Source organism: Delphinapterus leucas, chromosome 20, assembly GCF_059928025.1.
Source record: "Delphinapterus leucas isolate spDelLeu-1000000601 "Yukka" chromosome 20, BTC_Dleu_Yukka2, whole genome shotgun sequence".
NCBI classification, from domain to species: domain Eukaryota; kingdom Metazoa; phylum Chordata; class Mammalia; order Artiodactyla; family Monodontidae; genus Delphinapterus; species Delphinapterus leucas.
The window spans coordinates 41492154-41517961 of NC_143148.1; the positions used below are offsets into that span (position 1 = coordinate 41492154).

At 38.1% G+C, this 25808-nt stretch overlaps 1 protein-coding gene across 1 annotated transcript in view; it reads right to left on the reverse strand.

Annotated features, from left to right (window-relative positions):
- Positions 1–2019: 2019 nt before the first annotated feature.
- The window catches only part of TERB1 (telomere repeat binding bouquet formation protein 1), a 48005-nt gene continuing 24216 nt past the window's right edge, over positions 2020–25808 (reverse strand). The window contains exons 10-16 of the mRNA XM_089903185.1: positions 25116–25273; positions 14135–14484; positions 12734–12798; positions 12346–12441; positions 6987–7136; positions 5857–5922; positions 2020–2703 (exon numbers count right to left, since the gene is read on the reverse strand). Coding sequence (XP_089759311.1) covers positions 2516–2703; positions 5857–5922; positions 6987–7136; positions 12346–12441; positions 12734–12798; positions 14135–14484; positions 25116–25273 — 1073 coding nt within the window. The 3' untranslated portion in view covers positions 2020–2515. The remainder of the gene's footprint in view (positions 2704–5856; positions 5923–6986; positions 7137–12345; positions 12442–12733; positions 12799–14134; positions 14485–25115; positions 25274–25808) is intronic.

Sequence of the window (25808 nt, forward strand, 5' to 3'; positions counted from 1 at the left end):
TATCATCTGCCAACCTGAATATAAGGTTCAAACAAGACAATGGGAGTGAAAACCTATTAAGAATTATACCCTGGAAATCTAGGAAGAGCAGGAAAAGTGCTCTAAGTCATAAAACGGTAAGCAGTGTCTGAATTTTCACAGAACAAAAGATGGAGTTGAAAACTACAGGCTAGTGAACTTCATCAGCCCTAGGTGAAATTCTCTAATGTGACCAGTTGGAAAAGGAAAAGACAGCACCAGATTTACACAGTTTCTATTTTGCAGGAATAGCAGGTAGGAGGATGCTGCAGACCTTGAAAATTCAGATTTCAACGGGGCATTTGCCAATGCACATCATAGACAAGACAGTGAAATGTAGGCTGGATGATAGTGTTGAGGCTTGTTAAAGACCAGGCCCAGAGGGGGCTGATGAGCAAGGACCACCAGAGGAGGCTGCTAGGGACCTGGCCCAATCTCCTGCCCTGACCCAGCCAATTCAGGGTGCCATCCATGACTTGGATGAGAATGCAGCAGCACACTCACAGAAGCTGTGGATGACCTGAAGCAGGAAGGGAGGCCTAACACACTGGATGACAAACCGAGTACAAACTAATTCTAACAAGATTAAATTTAACAGGGGCCACTGAAGTCCTGTAGTGGAGTTAAAAATAAATGTGTAAGAACAAGATAGAAATTAATAAAAATTATAAGTCTTAACTATATCAACTATAATCGGAGAGTTGGTCATGTAGAATGCCAAGAAGTATCTTAGGTAAGGTCCATAAAACCTCTTTGGTCCTAGCAAAGAAGCTGATCCCCCTACTCTGCCAGTCAGGCCACATTTCTTTCTGGACACAGTTTATAAACAAAAAGGTATCCAGTGGTCAGTGACTACGCTCATAAGGGGACATGACACTGTTCAGCTGAAACAGGAAGTAGCTGGGGCTCATCAGCATGAAGGATAAAGGATGTAGAGGAGAAAGTGATAGATATCTATCTGTAACTCTCTCAAGGGCTGGTATGTGGAAAAGAGATTCAACTTTTGTGGTTCTGCAGGAGGTACTCCAGAAAAGTATATTTCATTTTAGCATAACGAAGAACTGACCATCAATTATCACCCTGTGAAATAGTAAATTCCAGGTTTCTGAGGATATATGCAAAACTAAAGATAGCCAATGTCCAGATCGTTGTACAGCAGTTTATGCCTCCGGCAGGGAACTATAACTGAGGTCAGCCCCAACTCCAAGGGTCTGACATTATTGAAATCCCTTTTTATTCCCTGTTGAACTGGCCAGGTCTGAGTCCCTAAAGTCAAACAGTCCTCTAATATGTGATCATTCTTTGGCTTTCCTTTTGATGTGTATTCACTTACTTTACTACCAAATTCTATTTGAGGGAAAAAAGCAGTTCACATTAACCAAAAGTTAGCCAAGGGTTAGGATAAGATTTCAAGGTTTCAGAAGGCAGTATAGGTTATTTTAAATATAGTGTCAGTGACTGACACAAAACAGTGTCCCAGCTACAGTATGTCATACTCTTGGGGATGCTCTGTAAGTAGTATTTGATTTCCTGTTACATAGATAATTTCCAATCAATCAAAAAAAAAAAAAAACTATTGCCAGTAAGGCTGAGGCAACAGACAAAATATTTTCCCCTTTGACCTAAAACAACATTCATACATCTTGAGAAATACACATCAAAATAACCCAGCAGATCATTTAAATCATCCCCATAGTGCTTAGGAAATACTGACAGATAATGGACTAGAGTCATTCACACTTTAAATGATACAAAGAATTTTCCTAATTGTAAATTATTCTCATGCTTAAAATTTTTCTGCTTATTAACCCTCTGGAATTTTCATTGTGGATCAGAATAAAAGATATTTAATAAAAATTCTGCTTTATCTAAGTAGACATAGTCATGATCTGAAAGGTGAAAGAATACATGCTTATAGGGAAATACCCTTTGGTATTTATATGAATGACATGAAGCAGTGACCCAATGAGTACATAAGCACAACTGAGCTTTCATGCCCTGATACTTGATCACTTTGCCATAGCAACAGCATTTTAGGTATAATGGAGGATGCATCAGCATGATGGAATATAAAAAGAGTAAGAAAAATAGAAGTTTGAGATCTAATAGTTTGGTTTCCAACTTGAAGAAAACTAACTTAAAAGCAAACAATAAAAAGTTGTTTTAAACAATTTTTGTTGTTGTTGTTATTGTTGTTGTTTTGACCGTGCTGCGAGGCATGTGGGATCTTAGTTCCCTGACTGGGGATCAAACCCATGTCCCCTGCATTGGAAGTGTGGAGTCTTAACCACTGGATCACCAGGGAAATCCAAAAGTGTATTTGTTTTATAAATTATTTTAATAGTTTGATGAGCTACAGCATCACAAAAAGTAATTAAAACAGTATCCCCATTGCCACATTTCCTGCCTCATAAGAGTTTATAAGAATATTTAAAATTTTGTATTTTCAGCACACTGTATTTTAAGATATCAAACTAAAAACTAACAAGTCTTCCAATCAAGGAGCCACACACTTGGGGCGTTTGGTCAGCTTGTGGTATTTGTGAGCAAGGTCCACAGCCTTCCGTCCTTGCTGAAAGGGGAAAGACCACAAAATTAAATTCCAGTGATTTCCCATTTTCTTAACTCCATTGAAAAGGTAATTTACTTCTTCTTCAGTAAAGTTTTTACGAATTCTTCTTTTTTCTGCAATTAATGAGAATTGTAGAATACATTAGTACTTGCTGAAAAAAGAGTTCTTGAGACCCAAATAAATGCTTAACTTATTCTAAGGATATGGATTACACAGTGAGAAAACTTCATGCCTGGACTACTCATCATATAGAAATCCACTTCAATTAAAACAAAACAAAACTGAGTGCTTACTATTAAACTAGATGCTATCACTGTGATCTCTTCAATAATTGTAACAATCCTATTGCGATAATATTCGCAAAATCCTTCAATCAAGAAACACAAAATTTTATAAACATTTGATTGTTAATTCTCTCAACATTCCTGTGAGGACAGTTAACAAACAGCTTACCTATCTTACAGATACAGTCTTCCCAAAGGGCTCCATAACTTCATAGAATAGAATCCGCATCCCCTGCGTTGGAAGGTGGATTCTTAACCACCGGACCACCGGGGAAGTCCCTTAAGCTTTTTAATTCACTGTTAATGCACATTATCATTGTGGGTAGATGCAGATGAGGAAGAGTTTTTGTATTTCCAATTAAGTCTGCTATTTACTTTAGTAGGACCTTGAATAGCTATGCTGGGACAACCTTCGAAAATCTTGCCTTTGCATGTCATGACTGTTAGTCCATCTCTCCTCAGATAGGAGCCATAGTTCAGATCTTTTAAAGCAGGAGGGAAAAATCTTACCAGCAGAAGGCCAAGATATCAATGAAAATAATGTCTAAATATTACTTAATGGTATTCCTTAGAATGCAGGCTCCATGAAGACTGGGATTTTTGTCTGTTTTACTCCCCATGTGTCCCCAGTGCCTAAGACAGTGTCTGACACATAGTAGGTGATCAATAAATATTTGTTGACAGAAAAATGTTACTACCAGTAAAAACTGTTTTAAAACTTATCAATTAAGTTAATTCTTACTTGGGTCTACTGGAAAACTGTGGTTATCCGAGAAATAGATGATTTCAACTTCACTTGCTAAATGATTTGAACTCATTATAATCAGGACCAGATGGGTTATTATAACATTCAAGATATTGGGTCCTGGGGGTGTTCATGTATAGCCAATCCCCACTTTTCCCCTGCAGTTGCCATCTCACTGACTTCTACACTTAAATTAGCATCTGTGCCAAATACCTCAAAGGTTACCACAGCAGCATAGTTGACAGACTAGAAGAAGGAAACAGCTCTCTATACCACAAGACTCTCTTCTGTGACTTCTTTAGTGCTCCTCCTAATACTGACTGGGCATTAGAAAAAAGCAGGGAAAAATAGGCAAGAGGGCTCAGTCCTAGAGACTTATTTTTCAAACCCTCTCAAGATATCAATCCATCCTAAAAGAGAGCCTTGCCCCCAAGGCTCTTTAAATACTTAGATACTGCAAATGGTCCCTTCTCAAAAGAAGAGTCTCAAATTTGAGTGTGACCTATAACCAAATGAAAGGTGATGAATGTCTCTAGTATGAAAGGGAAATTTATTAAGAGGGGGAAAAATGGCAGTACATCAAATATTCCTGGCCTGCTTGTAAAAGAGATATAAGACCAATCTAATCACTACCTCCTCAAGATGTCTTTCTAAATTTGAAAAAAGCAGGCCAACTTATTAACTATTGGATTTTAGCTAAGCAACTCGAACCTACAAAAAAGATGTAGGTATTTACGAGCTTAAAGTGACTTAAAAATATTTAGGATCCCTCTGTATAATCAATATATAACCATAATTATGTATATTTCATGATGCTCTGCAAATGATTTTACTATGAAAAATGATTATAGAATACTTTTAGTTGTTATATATTTGCTTTTAAGACATGCTGCTCAAGAAATTCTATTATTGGGCTTCCCTGCTGGCGCAGTGGTTGACAGTTGCCTGCCGATGCAGGGGACATGGGTTTGTGCCCCGGTCTGGGAAGATCCCACGTGCCGCAGAGCGGCTGGGCCCATGAGCCATGGCCACTGAGCCTGCGCGTCCGGAGCCTGTGCTCCGCAACGGGAGAGGCCACAACAGTGAGAGGCCCGTGTACTGCAAAAAAAAAAAAAAAAAAAAGAAATTCTATTATTTGATGCCAACTCCTTGTCAAAAAGATTTCCAACTGCAATGTTTCTATGGAAAAATACCCATTCTCTAACAGTTTCTACAGAAAATATTACTTCAAAAAGTGGGCTACCCTGTAGTGGTACTGCACTTAATTTTAATTTGTATGCAGAAATTTTAACCTAGAAAAAGACCTAGTTATAAAAAGTAAATTTGAAATTTCTTTCAAGGTTTTGGCAGTGAAAATGGCCAAACAAAAGTATGTGGCAAAATGTTTCTTGTATGGATCAAGTCCAAATGTCTTCACAATAAATAACTGAATGGCTCTACAGATAATACTAATTTCAAAGTGACTTTGACAAGGAGTGTACTCAACTGCTTAGTCTTACTCTGCACATACTAATTCCATATGAACCGAAGATAATGGTAATGTTCTTTAAGTCTTGTGATAAATTTGAAATGGTGATTAACCCTGTAGTTAAAGAAAAACTCCTGTAAATTAACTCATAGTTTAGAAATATTTTAATTTTTAAACAGGGCTCTAAGGTTTATACTATTTGTCTCTTCAATTTTGATTGTTCAAAGTGCTACAGATGTGAACCAAAATCTTCCACAAAATTTGTCTGAAGCACTTGTGCATAGGAGAATAATTTTGCTCTTAAAACAGAAAAGTGATCCGGAGGATAGAAAAGGGGATTCTGGAGAAAGACAGGCTTGCATTTGAATCTAAGTTCTGCCATTTGCCAACTCATTGGCAAATTTCGGCTATTTTCCTACTGCTATGCAACCTAAAAGAAAACAAATTAAAGTGGGAATAAAATAATACCTTATCTTACAATGTTATTATATGAAATAAAGCAAATAACATGTATAAAACACCTAACACATAGGAGGTTCTTAATAAATGTTAGTTTTCTCCTGCCCCTTCCCCAGATGAAAAGTAATAGATGAGCAAGCAACATGAAAAAGGGAAGAGGGAAGCCTCTTTTGTCAGGAAGTATGACCCTCATCAGAAGCAAGGGTTATCATTTAAAAGCCATTAATGATGTGACTGAGAACAATCATTCAGCTGTTCTTTTTCAGGAATATATGAAATTTATATTTATTTAAAAATTAAATATATTCACTTATTCCTCCAGGGGTAGTAGATTCATTATTGAGTTTTCCTCTTCTACGTGGGGTCAGCAGAATTTCTGAAAAATACAGAAAACATTTAGTGTACTTAGAGTATCAATCTGAGTAGTATCACATCAATTCCATTAGTATGATATTCCCTTTTTCCCTCTTCTAATGGGAATCCTTAGGTGGATTAGGAAGAATTTTTAAATTACTAGAGACTAAACCTACTCCCTGGGAACATTTTAAATCACAGTTGCTCAGAGACAGATTTTCTTTTTTTTTTTTTATTAATTAATTAATTTATTTTTGGCTGTGTTGGGTCTTCGTTTCTGTGCGAGGGCTTTCTCTAGTTGTGGCGAGCGGGGGCTACTCTTCATCGCCATGCGCGGGCCTCTCACTATCATGGCCTCGCGGCCTCTCTTGTTGTGGAGCACAGGCTCCAGACGCGCAGGCTCAGTAATTGTGGCTCACGGGCCTAGTTGCTCCACGGCATGTGGGATCTTCCCAGGCCAGAGCTCAAACCCGTGTCCTCTGCATTGGCAGGCAGATTCTCAGCCACTGCACCACCAGGGAAGCCCCAGATTTTCTTTTCAACATTATTTTACCCTTTATCTTTTAATATACTTAATGTTCTAGATCATAGTTCAGAAGGTATGGTTATAATTACAGTTTTGGGTTTTTTTAACATCTTTATTGGAGTATAATTGCTTTACATTGTTGTGTTAGTTGTTGCTGTATAACAAAGTGAATCAGCTATACATATACATATATCCCCATATCTCCTCCCTCTTGCATCTCCCTCCCATCTTCCCTATCCCACTCCTCTAGGTGGTCACAAAGCACCAAGCTGACCTCCCTGTGCTATGCGGCTGCTTCCTACTAGCTATCTATTTTACATTTGGTAGTGTATATATGTCCATGCCGCTCGCTCACTTCGTTCCAGCTTACCCTTCCCCCTCCCCGTGTCCTCAACTCCATTCTCTATGTCTGCGTCTTTATTCCTGTCCTGCCCCTAGGTTCCTCAGAACCATTTTTTTTTTTTTTTAAGATTCTATATACATGTGTGTTAGCATATGGTATTTGTTTTTCTCTTTCTCACTTACTATAATTACAGTTTTAAAATTGCTGAATTAATTACTTTTGTTACAGATAAGTGATTTCCTTAGTCCATTTTTATATCTGTCTTCAGCTTCCACAATGACTTTGTGACGATCACATTGGTATGGGCAAGAGTGTAACAGCTTGCTAAAAGTTCGGCTATTCAGGGATTTTCCTACTGCTATGCAACCTAAAAGAAAACAAATTTAAGTGATGTACAGATGTTACAAAAAATCTAATAACAAATTTATGAAAGCAAATATCTTTATGATGGTAACTGAAGTGAAATCAGCAACTTAATTATAAATACATCAAGAAACTCCAAGTCATGTCATGTGAGAGAGTAAAGACACCAAATATAATACAGTGAAATAACTGTTGCCATAGCGGTGTGAACAGAGTTATGGTGATATAGAAAAGCAGCATCTACCTTGGACTAATTCTGAGCAGGAGTCACTATCAGGGAAGATGTCCAAAGGAAGTGACCCTTATGCCCAGTCGTCTTTTTTTTCTTCTTCTTTTTTTTAATGTTTTACTATGGAACATTTCAAACACACGAGAATAAAGGGAAAAGTATAATTACCCACCACGTATCCATCATCCAGCTTCAACAATTATTAACTCATGGTCTGTCATATTTTATCTTCCCCCACCTACTCAGCTCTGCCCCCCATGTACATACTGGATTATGAAGGCTGCAATTTGCATTCTAGTATCATTTCATCTGTAAATACTTCATATGCATTCTTAACAGATAAGAACTCTTTTTAAAAAAAACACTTACTTTGTTTTATTTCTTTTAATGGCAAAACCACTATTACACCTAAGAAAATTATGCTTAATATAATCTAATATCCAGTCAGTGTTCAAATTTCCCCATCATTTCAAAACTTTCTCTTTACAGTTGGTTTATTTGAATCATGATCCAAACAAGGTCCGCCCTTACATTCAGCTGGTATGTCTCTTGAGTTTCTTTTAATCTACCAATTCTCCTCTCTTCCTCTTTGTCATTTACTTGTTGTAGACCCTGGGTCATTTGTAATGTGCAGTTTCCCAAAGGCTGGGTTTTGCTGATTACATCCTAGCTGCATCCTTTAAAATATTCCTGTGTGCCCAAGAAACCTGTAATTAGATCTAGATGATTGATCAGATTCAGGTTCAATTGTTTTTTTGTGTGTTTTTGTTTTTTTGGTTTTTGCGATACACAAGCCTCTCACTGTTGCGGCCTCTCCCGTTGCGGAGCACAGGCTCCGGACGCGCAGCCTCAGCAGCCATGGCTCACGGGCCCAGCCGCTCCGCGGCATGTGGGATCTTCCCCAACCAGGGCACGAACCCGTGTCCCCTGCATCGGCAGGCGGACTCTCAACCACTGCGCCACCAGGGAAGCCCAGGTTCAATTGTTTTTAGTAGAACTCCTCACAGGTAGTATTGTGTACTTCTTACTGCATCACATTAACAGGAACATAAAGTTTGACTATCTCTCTTTTTATGATATTAAGATTGATCAGTAGGTTCAGGTAATGTTAGCCACATCCATCCATTATAAAGTTCTCTATCCACCTGTCACCTACAGGAAAAGTTAGCCAGGCAGAAAGTTGGCAAGGATGAGGACATTTCAAGTACAAAGAACACGTCAAAAGCACAGAAGAGTAAAAAAGCATAGTATGTTCAGAGAATCACAGGTACTGTGTGTGGCTGGAGTATAAGGTATGAGAGAACTGTGGGAGAAAAGTTGAGGTTAGTAAGGGTTGCAAGGGGCCAGGTCAAAAACGGTCTTGAAAGTCATCTTAAGGATTTTTAACTACTATCTTCAAGTCAATGGGAAGAACTGATGGATATTTATTAAGCAGGGAAATGACAAGATTTGTCTACAGAAAGCTCAACTGAAGGTAAGAGGATCAGTTGAGGGGTAACTTAAACAGTCCAGATAAATAAGGAGATTCTGAAACACAGCATTTGCAGGGAGAATGCAGAGATTTCTGAGGTAAAATTGGTGAATAATGAGCTGTCGGGGTAAGGGAGACATTTAGGACAATTCGATTGTAATGGATCGAATGGCAAAGTTTGGAATAAGCATGGCACATTTCTGGTGGACTTAAACAGAACAAATTGCAGTAAAATTTAACAAGTGGAAGCAGGACAAAGTTCCACACAATTCTGAAAGCCAGGCAGAGAGTTTGATTTAGTGAGTTACAGAGAAGCGCTGAGGGTTATTTAGCATGGTGACATGATACAAAGCACATATGAGGAAGAGAAGTTAATAGCAATACACGTTACTTGGGGGTTGGTGAGACTTGAGACTGAAAGACTGCTAGTAATTTAGGCATGAAGGAAAAGGGGCCTGTGTGGGAAAGAAAGAACCAAATATGATAGACTAGAAATAGGGGATGTAAGGAGAAAAGATAGTTATAGATGATTCAAGGTTTGAAATATGGGGGGCCAGAAGAATAATGGCAACACTAATAAAAATGGAGTGGCTGGAGGGGGGGCAGTTTAAGAGGGAGAAAGATGTTTTATTTTGAATACATTAAGCTTGAAATAACAAAATATTAAAGTGAGTATGTCCTAGGTACAGCTGGATATGGAAGAATGAGGCTATAACCCGAAGTAGAAGTGAAGTATGGAGATACAGATTTGAAAATCACTGGTAAAATGATAGATGATGCCAGCTGCATCTATGATGCTGCAGCAGAGTTGAGTAAGTGCTGTAGACTATATATTGGGGGGAGTATCTGTAGAAATTTGGCAGGAAGATAAGATAAAGGAATAAAGGTAATAAAATGGAGAGCTTTATAGACTGTAAACTTCCTGAAGTGAGGACTGAGTTCTATTCTTCTCTGATTCCAGTGCCTGCTGCAGAATAAGCACTCCCTAAGTGTCTGCAAAATGAATGGTCACTGAGGGAGCAAAGCAACTCGGAAGGAACTATCTCAAACAAACTAAGGGATGAAAGGGAGTTAACAGTTATAGAGCATCCATTCTATGAACTGGAATATTTTTGACCAGAGGTTCCCAACTGTCTCACTCTGTGGCATCTTTAAGATCTTGGTGATTGGGACTTCCCTGGTGGCGCAGTGCTTAAGAATCCACCTGCCAATGCAGAAGATACGTGTTCGATCCCTGGTCCAGGAAGATCCCACATGCTGCAGAGCAACTAAGCCTGTGCACCACAACTACTGAGCCCACATGCCGCAACTACTGAAGCCCCTGCACCTAGAGCGCGCGCTCTGCAGCAAGAGAAGCCCACGCACTGCAACAAAGGGTAGCCCCCACTCACTGCAACTAGAGAAAGCCCGCACGCAACAATGAAGACCCAACACAGCCAAAAAAAAATTAAAAAAAAAAAAAAAGATCTTGGTGATTTTTTCACAGCACCCTTAGGCCAAAAGAAATACCAAATGTTCTGTTAGGTCCAAAACAACTCAATACGTATTTATGTTCTAACAACTTGGTAGCCATTTAAAAAAATAATAGACCTAAATTTGAAATATATATATATATATTTGTATTTCATTCTTATTAATTACAATTACTTCCTAATGGGATTTGTGCAACATTTGGGTACAGCACAAGTTCTCAAAACTTGTAATCAGACTGGACACTGCCACCCTCATTTCCTGTTCCACAGATTTTCACGTGGTGCTTGCTTTTTAAAAATCACAACAACTGGGACTTCCCTGGTGGTGCAATGGTTAAGAATCCACCTGCCAATGCAGGGGACACGGGTTCGAACCCTAGTCTGGGAAGATCCCACATGCCACAGAGCAACTAAGCCCCTGCACCACAACTACTGAGCCTGTGCTCTAGAGCCCGTGTGTCACAACTACTGATGCCCACAATGAGAAACCACCGCAGTAAGAAGCCTGCACACCACAACGAAGAGTAGCCCCCGCTTGCCACAACTAGAGAAAGCCTGCGTGCAGCAACAAAGACCCAACACAGCCAAAAATAAATAAATAAATAAATTAATTAATTAAAAAATCACAACAACCACTGAAAACCCAGCTTCACAAAGATGTGACATCATCAAAAGAGATGTAGTACAATCTAATGGTGAAACTGTGAACTACTTTGAGCTAGTAGTTTACGTGGTGTCCAGGAGATGTTGGCCATTTTGTGTTTCACTTATGAAATTTTAAATATTGTGTAGTGCCCTTGTGAGTTCACTGCAGAGCCCCAGGGAGCTCAGGTGGACAGTTTGGGAACTATGGTTTTCAAATGAGAGGAGAGGATTTCAAGGAATGGTAGTTGACAGTGCAGAAATACTAAAGACAATAAGAATCTTTTAAAAAGTCATTGGTTTGGGGGTTAAAAAAGAGGTTTCAGGTAACCTTTAACATTAAAGTTTAGTAGAATGGCAATAAAAGAAGCTAGACTGCAGGGAGTTAAGAAGGGAAAGAATACGCTGAAAGAGAAGGGAACAAGAGCAGGAATCTGGTAATAGATGGTGGAAGAAAGAACAGATGAATACTTGAAGGGATAGCAAATCACACAAAGTATTTGGGTATTTTTTAAGATGAGGAGAAATGAACATAGTTTAAGGTGGGACAAATGGAGGTAATGAATAGAAAGGGACTAAAGAGAAAGCCTACACAAGTATTATTATAAAATGGGGAGAAAACATAGATGGGATTTGGATTATAGCTAGATATCAGTTTTAGAGTAAAAGAGATAAACCCTTCATCTAAGACAGAAGAATAGTAATATTTTGAGCCTAATGTGGAATAGCCTCAGTTTTCTCCAAAGAGCAGGGTGCAACAGTAAGAGTAAACAAAGAGCAAACACTGGGATATGAAGGAGAAGAAGGGATGGAATAAGCATTGTGGAATTCTGGATTATTTATAATCCAGAACATATACCTATTTATTGGCTCTCTGAAAATATAAAAAATGTTTACCTTACTCAGTAAAGTTAAACTTATAGATGGTGACAGAAAGAGAATAATAAAGTAATTTTTTAAGAGTATTAGCTGCTGAACTGGCTTGCAGGGCAGAAATTGAGACACAGATGTAGAGAACAAACGTATGGACACGAAGTGGGGAATCGCTGGAGGGGGGTGGTGGTGCTGTGATGAACTGGGAGATTGGGATTGATATATATATACTATTATGTATAAAATGGATAACTAATAAGAACCTGCTGTATAAAAAAATAAATAAAATAAAATTCAAAAAAAGAAAAAAGAGTATTAGCTGTATTGATTCATATGAGCAAATACTGGGAACACAGACTAATGCAGATAGAAGGTAATAATTCGAGTGTTTTATGAGACCCCAGATTGTTATTTCTCCAAAGGGAATGAACTTTAAATCACACAGGTAGAACTATTACAAATTCTAGTTAATTAACATCATATAAAGCTTTAATTATGAAACAACTACAATTAAAAAAATATTTACCTGAGCATCTATACTTCAATATTTTGGAACAATTGTCTGTTGCTAGAAAACCAATGACTTCTTTATTTATTATATCTGAACATAATGTCAATGGATCTGGGGAAAAAAATTGCAAAATGAAAGATATTTTTGATTAGTGAAAAGGACCTGACATTTATAAGATTTATTAATTCTCAAGAGTTTCATAAACTGTAGCCCAGTACTCCACTTCCAGTCATCCTGGTGGATATATGGAAAGGATATCAATAAAAGGTGACTGAGGCGTTTAGACCAGAAAGAGAGTCAAAGGCATGGCTTATATGTTAGAGGGAAGATATTACTTTTAGCTATATTAATCACCTAAATATGTTTTCTTGAACAATCAAAGAAGAAACATTTGTAGTCATACCTGTTACTGGTAACTGTTGCTTTGTGTTTTTGCCAATAGGAGTTGGATGTTTAAAAATATGGTCGCTAAAAGAAAATAGACACCAGATTAATAAAAGTAAACATATTGTTTGGTATGTGAACAAATCTTTCCATAAGCAGTAGTGTGATTCTGATGTTTGACAGGCATAAAGAGCTGGAGTCAGGATCTACCAAAATCTACCAAATTCTGCCAAAGTATGGTATGCAATGGTTATAGCCTTGTTTCTAAAAGTGGAGTTAACTACTATATATAATAAAAAATAGATAAACAATAAGGACCTATAGTATAGAACAGGGAACTTTATTCAATATCTTGTAATAATGTATAATGGAAAAGAATCTGATAAAGTATATATATGTGTGTATGTGTGTGTGTGTGTGTGTGTGTGTGTGTATATATATATATATATAACTGAATCACTTTGCTGTACACCTGAAACATTGTAAATCAACTCTACTTCAATTTAAAAAAAAAAAAGTGGAGTTAAACAAGACTCCAGAGGTCAATAATACTGATGCCAGCAGAAACATGGAATAAAAAGTTATAAAAGAGGAAAATAGGAAGGAAGGAGAGCAAAAAAGAGGAAATAACAAATTCATTGGGCCAGAGGGCAAGAAGGTTGGCCCAAGAGCATATCCCACTACTTCCCAATTCTATATCCTTGAGAAATCGGGTTAAAATTACATGAAGAACGGTTTTGAAAAGGAAAAAGGGGGTGTGATGATGTAATCCATCTGTCTAACACTTAGTTTACCCTGCAGCCTCCCCAGAACATAGCACCATTCTCTTCAGTTTCCCTCCTAGCCCAGTAACTATCAGAAGAGCAGAACACAAGAAAGGCTTTAGGAAGAAAAGCTGCAATTCCAGGTCCAGCCCCACAGGCTACCCATGAGCGAGAAAGGACACACACTGGAGGTGAGGTACAGGGAACAAATGAAAAGACAAGCCTAAACCAGATTTTCATCACTCCTTACTCCCTTTTATCAAGTTAAACTTACAAACTGGCTTTTGCTAAATTGCTGATGGATTATCAATATGTGCATTGTTATTTCAGCTACAGAGGTTCAGTTTAAGTTTTCTGAGTATCCCTTCTAAAATTCAAATCTGATCGTGTCACTCAATTTAAAATCGTCAGCGGCTCCCTATACTCTATAAGTTATAACAGAAAATCTTGAGTAGTATTACATGCAAGGCCCTAGATAAACTGGCCCATACTGGTCCATCCAAACTCCTTTCCCAACATTTCCTACATTAGGCTCCTCCTAAAACCATGCTTATCATTTCTATATCCCAGTGTTTAAGAGTATGGCACATAGTACTACACACACACACACACAAATGCTGAATAAATAAAAGTTAGAAACAATTATTAAACTATACCTTGATTGAGAAACAAAATTCTTTTTTTCAAAGGTTGTTTCTTCACGTAAGTTTTGATTGCAGCTTGAATTGGCTTTACATAAAGTCTTATTTTGCTCACTCTCCCTATAACAAGCATTAACTGGATTTGCACTCTTTAACAGGGTCTTCATTTGATCATCATTTGTACATGCTTTGGACATGACTTCATGGGACTTATAACTCTGAAGCTTTCTAGACTGGCTTTTATCCCTATCTTCTGCTTTGGAACCTCCACCACTGCTATCTGCATGGAGGTGTTTCAATGTATTTTGAATATTTATGTTCATAGATGAAACATAATCCTTATATTTTTCTCTTTGTACTCTTTCCTGTAATGTAAAAATAAGTAAATAATTTCAAAATAATCATTTGCTTTATAATTCAATTTACACTCCCTTTAAATAATGCAGAAAAAGTTTATGGTTGTCAATAGAATATACATTATAAAGGGGGTAGTTTACATTAGGAAGGAAGGGGAGAATATTCTTTAAATGATTTGGGGACATTGGGTAGTCAACTTGGGAAAAAGATAAACTGAATACATATCTCACAATTTACACAAAAATAAAGTAAAAATTAACTAAATATTTAAATATAAAAAAATGAAATTATATATGTTCTAAAAGAAACCATGATGTTTTAATATTCTCAATGGGAGGAATACCTTTCCAAGTATTACAAAAAATCAATAAATCATAAAAGAAAAACCTATACTTTACCACATAAAAATTTTTTTTAAGTTCTGCTAGAGATGAAGAATATTGGGGGGTGGGGACCCAGAGGAAAAAAGCGCCAAAAGCAAAATCAAATACAAATCAAAACAGCTAGAAAGAATATGTATGTCATATCTTGAGCTACAGTAGAATTTTTCTAGTAACATTTATAAAAAGCTACTACAATGAATTATGAAAAAGATCAGTAACAGTGTAGAAACATAGGCAAAGGAGATGAACAGTTCACAAGAAAGGAAATATAAATAAATAGCTCTTACACATATGAAAAATGCTCCATCTCACTTTAATAAGAGAAATAAATATTAAAGGTAAATGAGATATCTTTCTTTATTTTATTTTTTTTACCTTTTGGCCCCACCGCACAGCATGTGGGATCTTAGTTCCCCGACCAGGGATCGAACCCGCGCCCCCTGCATTGGAAGTTCGGAGTCTTAACCACTGGACTGCCAGGGAAGTGCCGTAGACATCTTTTTTTTCTTTCTTTTTTTTTTTTTTGCGATACGCGGGCTTCTCACTGTTGTGGCTTCTCCCGTTGCGGAGCACAGGCTCCGGACGCGCAGGCTCAGAGGCCATGGCTCACGGGCCCAGCCGCTCCGCGGCATGCGGGATCTTCCCGGCCGGGGCACGAACCTGCGTCCCCTGCATCGGCAGGCGGACTCTCAACCACTGCACCACCAGGGAAGTCCCTAGACATCTTTCTTCATCTATGACATTGGCAAAGATCAAAAGGGTATAGGGAAACATTCTGTACATTATGGGGGAGAGTGTAAACTGGGACACCTCTATGGAGAAACAATTTGACAGTATCTTTCATAATAAAAACTGTGGGACTTCCCTGGTGGCACAGTGGTTAAGAATCCGCCTGCCAATGCAGGGGACACCGGTTTGATCCCTGGTCTGAGAAGATCTCACATGCCACGGAGCAACTAAGCCTGTGTGCCACAACTATTGAGCCTGAGCTCTAGAGCCCATGAGCCACAACTACTGAAGTCCGTGCGTTCTAGGGCCCACGTACCGTAACTACTAAGCCCACGTGCTACAACTACTGAAGCCCGCGCACCTAGAGCCTGTGCTCCGCAACAAGAGAAACCACCAAAATGAGAAGCCCACGCACTGCAACGAAGAGTAGCCCCCGCTGGCCACAACTAGAGCGAGAAAAGCCCAAGTGCAGCAACAAAGACCCAACGCAGCACAAAACAAACAAACAAACAAAAACATTGTGTATATCTTTTTAAAAAATCCTATAGATATACTTTTACATGTGCAAAATGTTAATGTTATTAACTGCAGTATGGTTTGTAATAGCTAAAAGTTGGAACCTGAAAGCTCACCTCAAGGGGAACTAGCATATCCATCAGTGGAATACTCTGCAATTGTAAGATATATAGGTAGACAGATAGATAGATAGGACTTCCAGATAAAGATGATGACTTTAACACCCGTATTTATTTTCGTTCCTTCCAAAAAAACAATTAGAACAACAGTTCTTAAAAAGGCATAGGTGGACTTCCCTGGTGGCGCAGCAACAAAGACCCAACACAGCTAAAAATAAATAAACAAATTTATTAAAATAAATAAATAAAAAGGCATAGGGATTTCCCTGGTGGCACAGTGGTTAAAGAATCTGCCTGCCAATGCAGGGGACATGGGTTTGATCCCTGACCCGGGAAGATCCCACACACCGCGGAGCAACTAAGCCCATGTGCCACAACTACTGAGGCTGCGCTCTAGAGCCTGCAAGCCACAACTACTGAGCCTGCGTGCACCTAGAGCCCGTGCTCTGTGACAAGAGAAGCCACCGCAATGAGAAGCCCACGCACCGTAATGAAGAGTAGCTCCCACCTGCCGCAACTAGAGAAAAGTCCGTGTGCAGCAATGAAGACCCAACGCAGTCAAAAAAAGAAAAAAAAAAGGCATAAACCCACAAGGAGAAGCATAAATTCCACAAGGAGAAATGGAAGAAGATACAAATGCAACAAAATTTTGGAATTGTAAAGCAGATAGGTGAATGACAGCCTATTTAGCAGACTTGATAAAGTCGAATTTAAATAAATGAAGCAGGGCTTCCCTGGTGGCGCAGTGGTTGAGAAGCTGCCTTCCAATGCAGGGGACATGGGTTCGATCCCTGGTCTGGGAAGATCCCACATGCCGCGGAGCAACTAAGCCCATGTGCCACAACTACTGAGCCTGTGCTCTAGAGCCCGCGTGCCACAACTACTGAAGCCCGCACGACTAGAGCCCGTGCTCCACAATGAGAGAAGCCACCGCAATAAGAAGCCCGAGCACTGCAATGAAGAGTAGCCCCCGCTCGCTGCAACTAGAGAAAACACCTTGTTTTAGATGCAGGGCCTCCCCATCCCCAGGTCTGCCTAATAAACTCTTTGGGAAAACCAGGAGAAAAAATTAGAATTGTCATTGATATATTTAAAAGAAGAATGGCTGTTAAGTCTTAAGTCCATGAAATGAGAATAAGATAATTGAAAAGGAGTAAAAAAGAGGCTTTGGTAACTAAAAACATAATAGCAGAAGTGAAAAACTCAATAGGTTAGTTTAAAAAGTAAATATGAGAACATTTCCCAGAATGTAGAACAAAAAAAGAGAAGAAAATAAGAGAGAAATGATAAGAAGGAAGACCAGCTCAAGAAGTCCAACAAATAAATAATAGGAGTTTCAGAAAACAAGGAAAGAGAAAACAGGGAAGCAATCATCACAGCATAATGCTATAAACTTTCCCAGAACTGAAGGACATAAGTCAACAGATTGAAAGGGCCCACTATGTATATAACACAATGAATGAAAAGAGACTGACACCACACTGTAAAATTTTAAAACACTGGGGATAAAAATTATATAAGCTTCCAGAAGGAAAACACAGGTCACACCAAAGGATCAGAATGGCTTTGGACCTCAAGAGTAACACTGGAAACTGCAAGACTATGGAGCAACACTTTTAATATACTGAGGTGATTTCCAATCTAGAATATTTTGTCCAACCAAACTATCAATTAATTCTGAAGGCAAAATAAAATTATTTTCATATTTACAAGGTCTCAAAAAAATTACATACTATGTACCCTTTTCCAGAAAGCTAAAGAAGAATGTAGCCCATCAAAATGGGAAACTAAACCAAAAAAGAGAGAATGACACAGGATCCAGGAAATCAGGAATCAAGGAAAGATACAAAGAGAATCATTAAGATGATGGTAAAGGAGTATCCCAGGGTAACAGTTGCGTACATGACATAAAGGATGTACCAGTTCTTAATTTATTGCTCCTCAACTCCAAACCTATCCTCCTTTGTCCTGCGTTGTAAAACTTAAACTAGACTCTATAGACCACTATTCTAGGGCTAGCCAGTGTTAGACTCTGACATCAGAATGTGCTAGAGGGGCAATACAAGGATGGAAGAAAAAGAAGGGACTTTTTCTTCTTTTGGTGCCGTGTTGTTTTGAGTGGTGGCAAGTGGAGGCAGACTTGTATTCTAGGAAATGTTAAAAGAGGTTCGTAGGGCTTCCCTGGTGGCGCAGTGGTTGAGAGTCCGCCTGCTGATGCGGGGGATACGGGTTCATGCCCCGGTCTGGGAGGATCCCACGTGCCGTGGAGCGGCTGGGCCCGTGAGCCATGGCCGCTGGGCCTGCGCGTCCGGAGCCTGTGCTCCGCAACGCGAGAGGCCGCAGTGGTGAGGGGCCCGTGTACCGCAAAAAAAAAAAAAAAAGAGGTTCATAATTTCTTTAAAATATAATTGTCCAGTGATTTTGCTCTTAGGTATTTATCGAAGAGAAATGAAAATGTACACTACAGGCACAGAAGTGTACACCAATGTTCACATAATATTATTGCTAGTAGCCAAGATCTAGAAGCAACCCAAATGTCTATCAGTTGGTGAATGGATACACAAGTTGTGGTGTGTCCATACTATGGAATATTACTCAGCAGTAAAAAGGAACAAATATTAATAAAACAACATTGGTGAATCTAAAAAACATTATATATTAAGTGAAATAAATCAAACACAAAATATTATATATGATTCCATTTACATGAAATTATAGAAACGGACACTAATGACAGAAAGCAGATCAGTGAATTGCCTAGGCTGAGGATGGGGAATGGGACTGTCTATAAAAGGGACACAAGGAAACATTTTAGGGTGAGTGGACTGTTCTATATCTTGACTGTCCTGATAGTTACACAACTGTATAAAATTATCATAACTCGGGGACTTCCCTGACAGTCCAGTGGTTAAGACTTTGCCTTCCAGTGCAGAGGGTAATGGTTCGACCCCTGGTTGGGAAGCTAAGATCCCATATGCCTCACAGCCAAAAAAACAAAACATAAAACAGAAGCAATATTGTAACAAATTCAATAAAGACTTTAAAAATGGTCCACATCAAAAAAGAAATAAGAAATAGAAATATGAACAGAACAATCACAAGTAACGAAATTGAAACTGTGATTTAAAATATTCCAACAAGCAAAAGTCCAGGACCAGATGGCTTCACAGATGAATTCTATCAAACATTTAGAGAAGAGCTAACACCCATCCTTCTCAAACTCTTCCAAAAAATTGCAGAGGAAGGAGCACCCCAAACTCATTCTATGAGGCCACCATCACCCTGATACCAAAACCAGACAAAGATACTACAAAAAAAGAAAATTACAGACCAATATCACTGATGAATATAGATGCAAAAATCCTCAACAAAATACTAGCAAACAGAATCCAACAACACATTACAAGGATCATACACCATGATCAAGTGGGATTTACCCCAGGGATGCAAGGATTCTTCAATATACACAAATCAATCAATGTGATACACCATATTAACAAATTGAAGAAGAAAAACCATATGATCATCTCAATAGATGCAGAAAAAGCTTTTGACAAAATTCAACACCATTTATGATAAAAACTCTCCAGAAAGTGGGCATAGATGGAACCTACCTCAACATAATAAAGGCCACTTATGACAAATGCACAGCAAACATCATTCTCAATGGTGAAAACTGAAAGCACTGCCTCTAAGATCAGGAACAAGACAAGGGATACAATTGGAAAAGAAGTAAAACTGTCACTGTTTGCAGATGACATGATACTATATATAGAGAATCGTAAAGACGCCACCAGAAAACTACTAGAGCTAATCAATAAATTTGGTAAAGTTGCAGGATACAAAATTAATGTACAGAAATCTCTTGCACTCCTATACACTAATGATGAAAAATCTGAAAGAGAAATTAAGGAAACACTTCCATTTACCACTGCAACAAAAAGAATAAAATATCTAGGTATAAACCTACCTAGGAAGACAAAAGACCTGTATGCAGAAAACTATAAGACAGTGATGAGAGAAATTAAAGATGATACAAAAAAAAAAAAAAGATGATACAAACAGATGGAGAGATATACCATGTTCTTGGATTGAAAGAATCAATACTGTGAAAATGACTATACTACCCAAAGCAATCTACAGATTCAATGCAATCCCTATCAAATTACCAATGGCATTTTTTACAGAACTAGAACAAAAAATCTTAAAATTTGTATGGAGACACAAAAGACCCCAAATAGCCAAAGCAGTCTTGAGGGAAAAAAATGGAGCTGGAGGAATCAGACTCCCTGACTTCAGACTATACTACAAAGCTACAGTAATCAACACAATATGGTACTGACACAAAAACAGAAATATATATCAATGGAACAGGATAGAAAGCCAGAGATAAACCCACACACCTATGGTCAACTACTCTATGACAAAGGAGGCAAGGATATACAATGGGGAAAAGACAGTCTCTTCAATTCAATAAGTGGTGCTGGGAAAACTGGACAGCTACATGTAAAAGAATGAAATTAGAACACTCCCTAACACCATACACAAAAATAAACTCAAAATGGATTAAAGACCTAAATGTAAGACTGGACACTATAAAACTCTTAGAGGAAAACATAGGAAGAACACTCTTTGACATAAATCACAGCAATATCTTTTTTGATCCATCTCCTAGAGTAACGGAAGTAAAAACAAAAATAAACAAATGGGACCCAATGAAACTTAAAAGCTTTTGCAAAGCAAAGGAAACTACAAACAAGATGAAAAGACAACCCTCAGAATGGGAGAAAATATTTGCAAACGAATCAACGAACAAAGGATTAATCTCCAAAATATATAAGCAGCTCATGCAGCTCAGTATTAAAAAACCAAACAACCCAATCCAAAAATGGGCAGAAGACCTAAATAGACATTTCTCCAAAGACATACAGATGGCCAAGAAGCACATGAAAAGCTACTCAACATCACTAATTATTAGAGAAATGCAAATCAAAACTGCAATGAAGTATCACCTCACACCAGTTAGAATGGGCATCCTCAGAAAATCTACAAACAACAAATGCTGGAGAGGGTGTGGTGAAAAGGAAATCCTCTTGCACTGTTGGTGGGAATGTAAATTGATACAGCCACTATGGAGAACAGTATGGAGGTTCCTTAAAAAACTAAAAATAGAATTACCATATGACCCAGCAATCCCACTACTGGGCATATACCCAGAGAAAACCATAATTCAAAAAGACACATGCACCCCAGTGTTCATTGCAGCACTATTTACAATAGCCAGGTCATGGAAGCAACCTAAATGCCCATCAACAGACAAATGGATAAAGAAGATGTGGTACATATATACAATGGAATATTACTCAGCCATAAAAAGGAACGAAATTGGGTCATTTGTAGAGACGTGGATGGACCCAGAGACTGTCATACAGAGTGAAGTAAGTCAGAAAGAGAAAAACAAATATCATATATTAATGCATATATGTGGAACCTAGAAAAATGGTACAGATGAACCGGTTTGCAGGGCAGAAATAGAGACACAGTTGTAGAGAACAAACGTATGGACACCAAGGTGGGAAAGTGGTGGGGGGGGAGGGGGCGGTGGTGGTGGGATTAATTGGGAGATTGGGATTGATATATACACACTAATATGTATAAAATGGATAACTAATAAGAACCTGCTGTATAAAAAAATAAATAAAATTCTAAAATTCAAAATAAATAAATAAAACTTAAAAGATTATCTCTTGTGGAATAAAAAAAATTATTATAGGGCTTCCCTGGTGGCGCAGCAGTTGAGAGTCCGCCTGCCGATGCAGGTGACGCGGGTTCGTGCCCCGGTACAGGAGGATCCCACATGCCGCGCAGTGGCTGGGCCCGTGAGCCATGCACTGGGCCTGCGCGTCCAGAGCCTGTGTTCCACAACGGGAGAGGCCACAGCGGTGAGAGGCCCGCGTATGGCAAAAAAAAAAAAAAATTATTAAAAGAAAATATATCCTAAGTCAAACTGAATGCTTAAAATGTGTGATTACCATTGTATGTAAATATTATTTTATTAAACATTAAAATATTTTTAGAAAAAAGATAGCTGTTTAAAGCAAAAATAATATTACTGGGCAGTTTATGACAAATGTAGCAGTAAAACGTATGGCAATAGCACAAAGAACAAATGGAAATGTAAGCACACTACTGCAAAGGTCTTACAATATTACATGAGTGGAATGATATTATTTGAATATAGACCATGATGAGTTAAAGATGTGTATTATAAATCCTAAAGCAATCCCTTAAAAAACCAAGAATATTTAGCCAATAATCTAACATGAAATATAATAGAATATTTAAAAATAATATAAAAGGTGGCAGGAGAGCAGGAATAAAAGGAACAAAGAACAAATGGGACAAACAGGAGGCAAATAGCAATATGGTAGACTTAAACCCAAATATATCAGTAATTACATTAAATGGAAATGGAATGATCACATCGATTAAAAAGCAGAAATACACAGGATAATAAAGACCAAACTATATACTGAAACCCATGCTAACTATAAAGACATAGGCTATAGGTAAAAGAGTATGTCCAGGGACTTCCCTGGTGGCGCAGTAGTTAAGAATTCACCTGCCAATGCAGGGGATATGGGTTCAATCCCTGGTCCAGCAAGATCCCACATGCCGCGGAGCAACTAAGCCCATGCACCACAACTACTGAGCCTGTGCTCTAGAGCCCACAAGCCACAACTAATGAAACCCCCCATGTCTAGAGCCTGTGCTCCGCAACAAGAGAAGCCACCACAATGAGAAGCCCGCGCACCGCAACCAAGAGTAGCCCCTGCTCGCCGCAACTAGAGAAAGCCCATGCACAGCAACAAAGACCCAATGTAGCCAAAAATATATAAATTAAAAATAAATTAAAAAAAATAGAGTATGTCCATCAACTGATAAATGGATAAGTAAAATGTAGTACACACAATGGAAAACTCTTTGGCCATAAAAAGCAATGAAATACTGATACATGCTGAAAGATGAATGAGCCTTGAAAACATGCTAAGTGAAAGAAGCCAGTCACAAAAGACCACATACTATGTGATTCCATTCTTATGAAATACCCAGAATAAGCAAACCTGTAGAGTTAGATAGAAGATTGGTGGTTGCTTATGGCTGCGGATCGGAGTGTTCAGGGAAATAGCTAAAGGGTACAGAGTTTCTTTTTGAAGGAATAAAAATATTCTAAAGTTGACTTTGGTGATTATTGCACATATCTGTGAATAAAAACTACTGAACTGTACACTTTAAATAGGCAAATGGTATATAAATTACATCTCAATAAAGCTATTTTTTTAAAAAAGGAAAGAAGTACTGATATATACTACAACATGGATGAACCTTGAAAATGCGCTAAATGAAAGAAGTCAGTCACAAAAGACCACATATTATATAATTCAATTTATATAAAAAGTCCAGAATAGGCAAATACAGAGAGACAAAAAATAGATCAGTGGTTGCCTAGGGTTGGGGGAGGATGGATGGGGGAATACAGAGGGTGACTGCTAAATGGTATGGAGTTTCTTTTTTGGGGTGATAAAAATGTTTTAAAATTAAATGTGGTAATGGTCACACAATTCTGTGAGTATACTAAAAACCAATGAAATGTATACTTCAACTGGGTCAATTGTATGGAATGCGATTTATATCTCAATAAAGCTCTTACAAAGATATAAATGTAGCAGGATACTTACTCTAGAGTTGGTTACACTGGTGAGAGATTAAATATTTTCTAAATGTCCATCAATAAAAGACTAGTTAAATCAAATATGGTAATCTATGATATTGAATACTACTCAGTCATTTAAAAGAATAAAATTACTATACTAAATTAGATACTGTGTTTTTATTTTTTTAAATGCATGCACATACAAAGACACAAAGCATACATACATAGTAAAAATATGGAAATGGGGCTTCCTTGGTGGCTCAGTGGTTAAGAATCTGCCTGCCAATGCAGGGGACATGGTTTTGAGCCCTGATCTGGAAGATCCCACATGCTGTGGAGCAACTGGGCCTGTGAGCCACAACTACAGAGCCTGCACTCTAGAGCCCGCGAGCCACAACTATTGAGCCAGCATGCCACAACTACTGAAGCCCGCACGCCTAGAGCCTGTGCTCAGCAACAAGAGAAGCCACTGCAATGAGAAGCCCACACACGGCAACGAAGAGTAGTCCCCGCTCGCCTCAACTAAAGAAACCCTGGGGGCAGCAACGAAGACCCAACGCATCCAAAAATTAATTAATTAATTAATTTTTAAAAATATGTAAATGTGTGTATGTGTATATATACATACATAAACATGTGTATATATACAGTTGACCCTTGAACAACATGGGGCAGTCAAAAATCCACATACAACTTTACAGTCAGCCCTTCATATCCACAGTTCCACATCCATTGAATCAACCAACCTGAGAGCCTGAGACTGTGTAGTGCTGTAGTACATATTCATTGAAAAAAATCCATGTATGAGTGGATTCAAGCAGTTCAAACACCTGTTGTCCAAGGTCAACTGTATGTGTGTGTATATATATACACACAGATACAGAGAGAGAGAGATTATTACTTCTCCATTCTTTCTCCTTCTTGAACGCTTATTATACAAATGATAGATCTCTTGGCTCTATCTTCCATGTCTCTTATTTTTTCAGTCATCATTTCCACTTTTTAAAAATATTTTTTTCTGTATTCAAGGATGATTCCTCAAGTATTACTAATGAATTTTAAATTTAAAACCATTAAAATAAAAAGTAACTTGGCAAGAAAAATATTTTACCCTCCAATCTGTATTATTAAAAAATATTTGAAAAAAGTTCTACATTCTTTGAAACAAAGAAGCCAACCTCATTTCCTTCTCTTTCAAGCTGTTCTATTCTGTGTAGAATTTCCTTTGCTTTCTTCCAGTAATCTTCAAGATTCTTCTCTTTCATATTAATGTCCTTTAATTGTTCTTCATTTTCATCAAAAGAATATTCTCCTAGACTTAGAGATAACTTCTCAGCTTTATAATATGGGAAAAAATAGGAGTTTATCCATTACTAGAAATGTTATTTTAACACTTTAAATAAGGACAAACTCATACCCCATACCCCCTTCTCTAAATTTTGCACATCCAAACCATCTTAACTGCCTAAGTGGTACTGAAAATAAGTGGAAAACAAGTGCTTGGCAGAGGCTGAGGACACAAAGAGTCATAAATTAGATTTTACTCTTCAGAATTATAGAGAAAAGAAAATAGCAAGAAAACATGTTATGCTAGGCATATAAAAACCCTCAGGTTTATGGCTACTGGTTTTAGTTTTGTTTTTTTTTAACACAGTTTCCATAAAGTGGTTCCTTCCTATATTCTTTTAAACTCTCTTTTTACATATTGTGGCAGCAGTTTTCTCCCAAAAGACCAAAATCCTTTTCATGGCCACTTCCTCTATGCTTCAGCCATCAATTCCTTCAATGCACCAGGCTCCCTCCTCTCACAGGACATTTGTGCCTCACTGTTGCGTATGCCTGAGACACTGGACCATAACAAACTCCCTTCT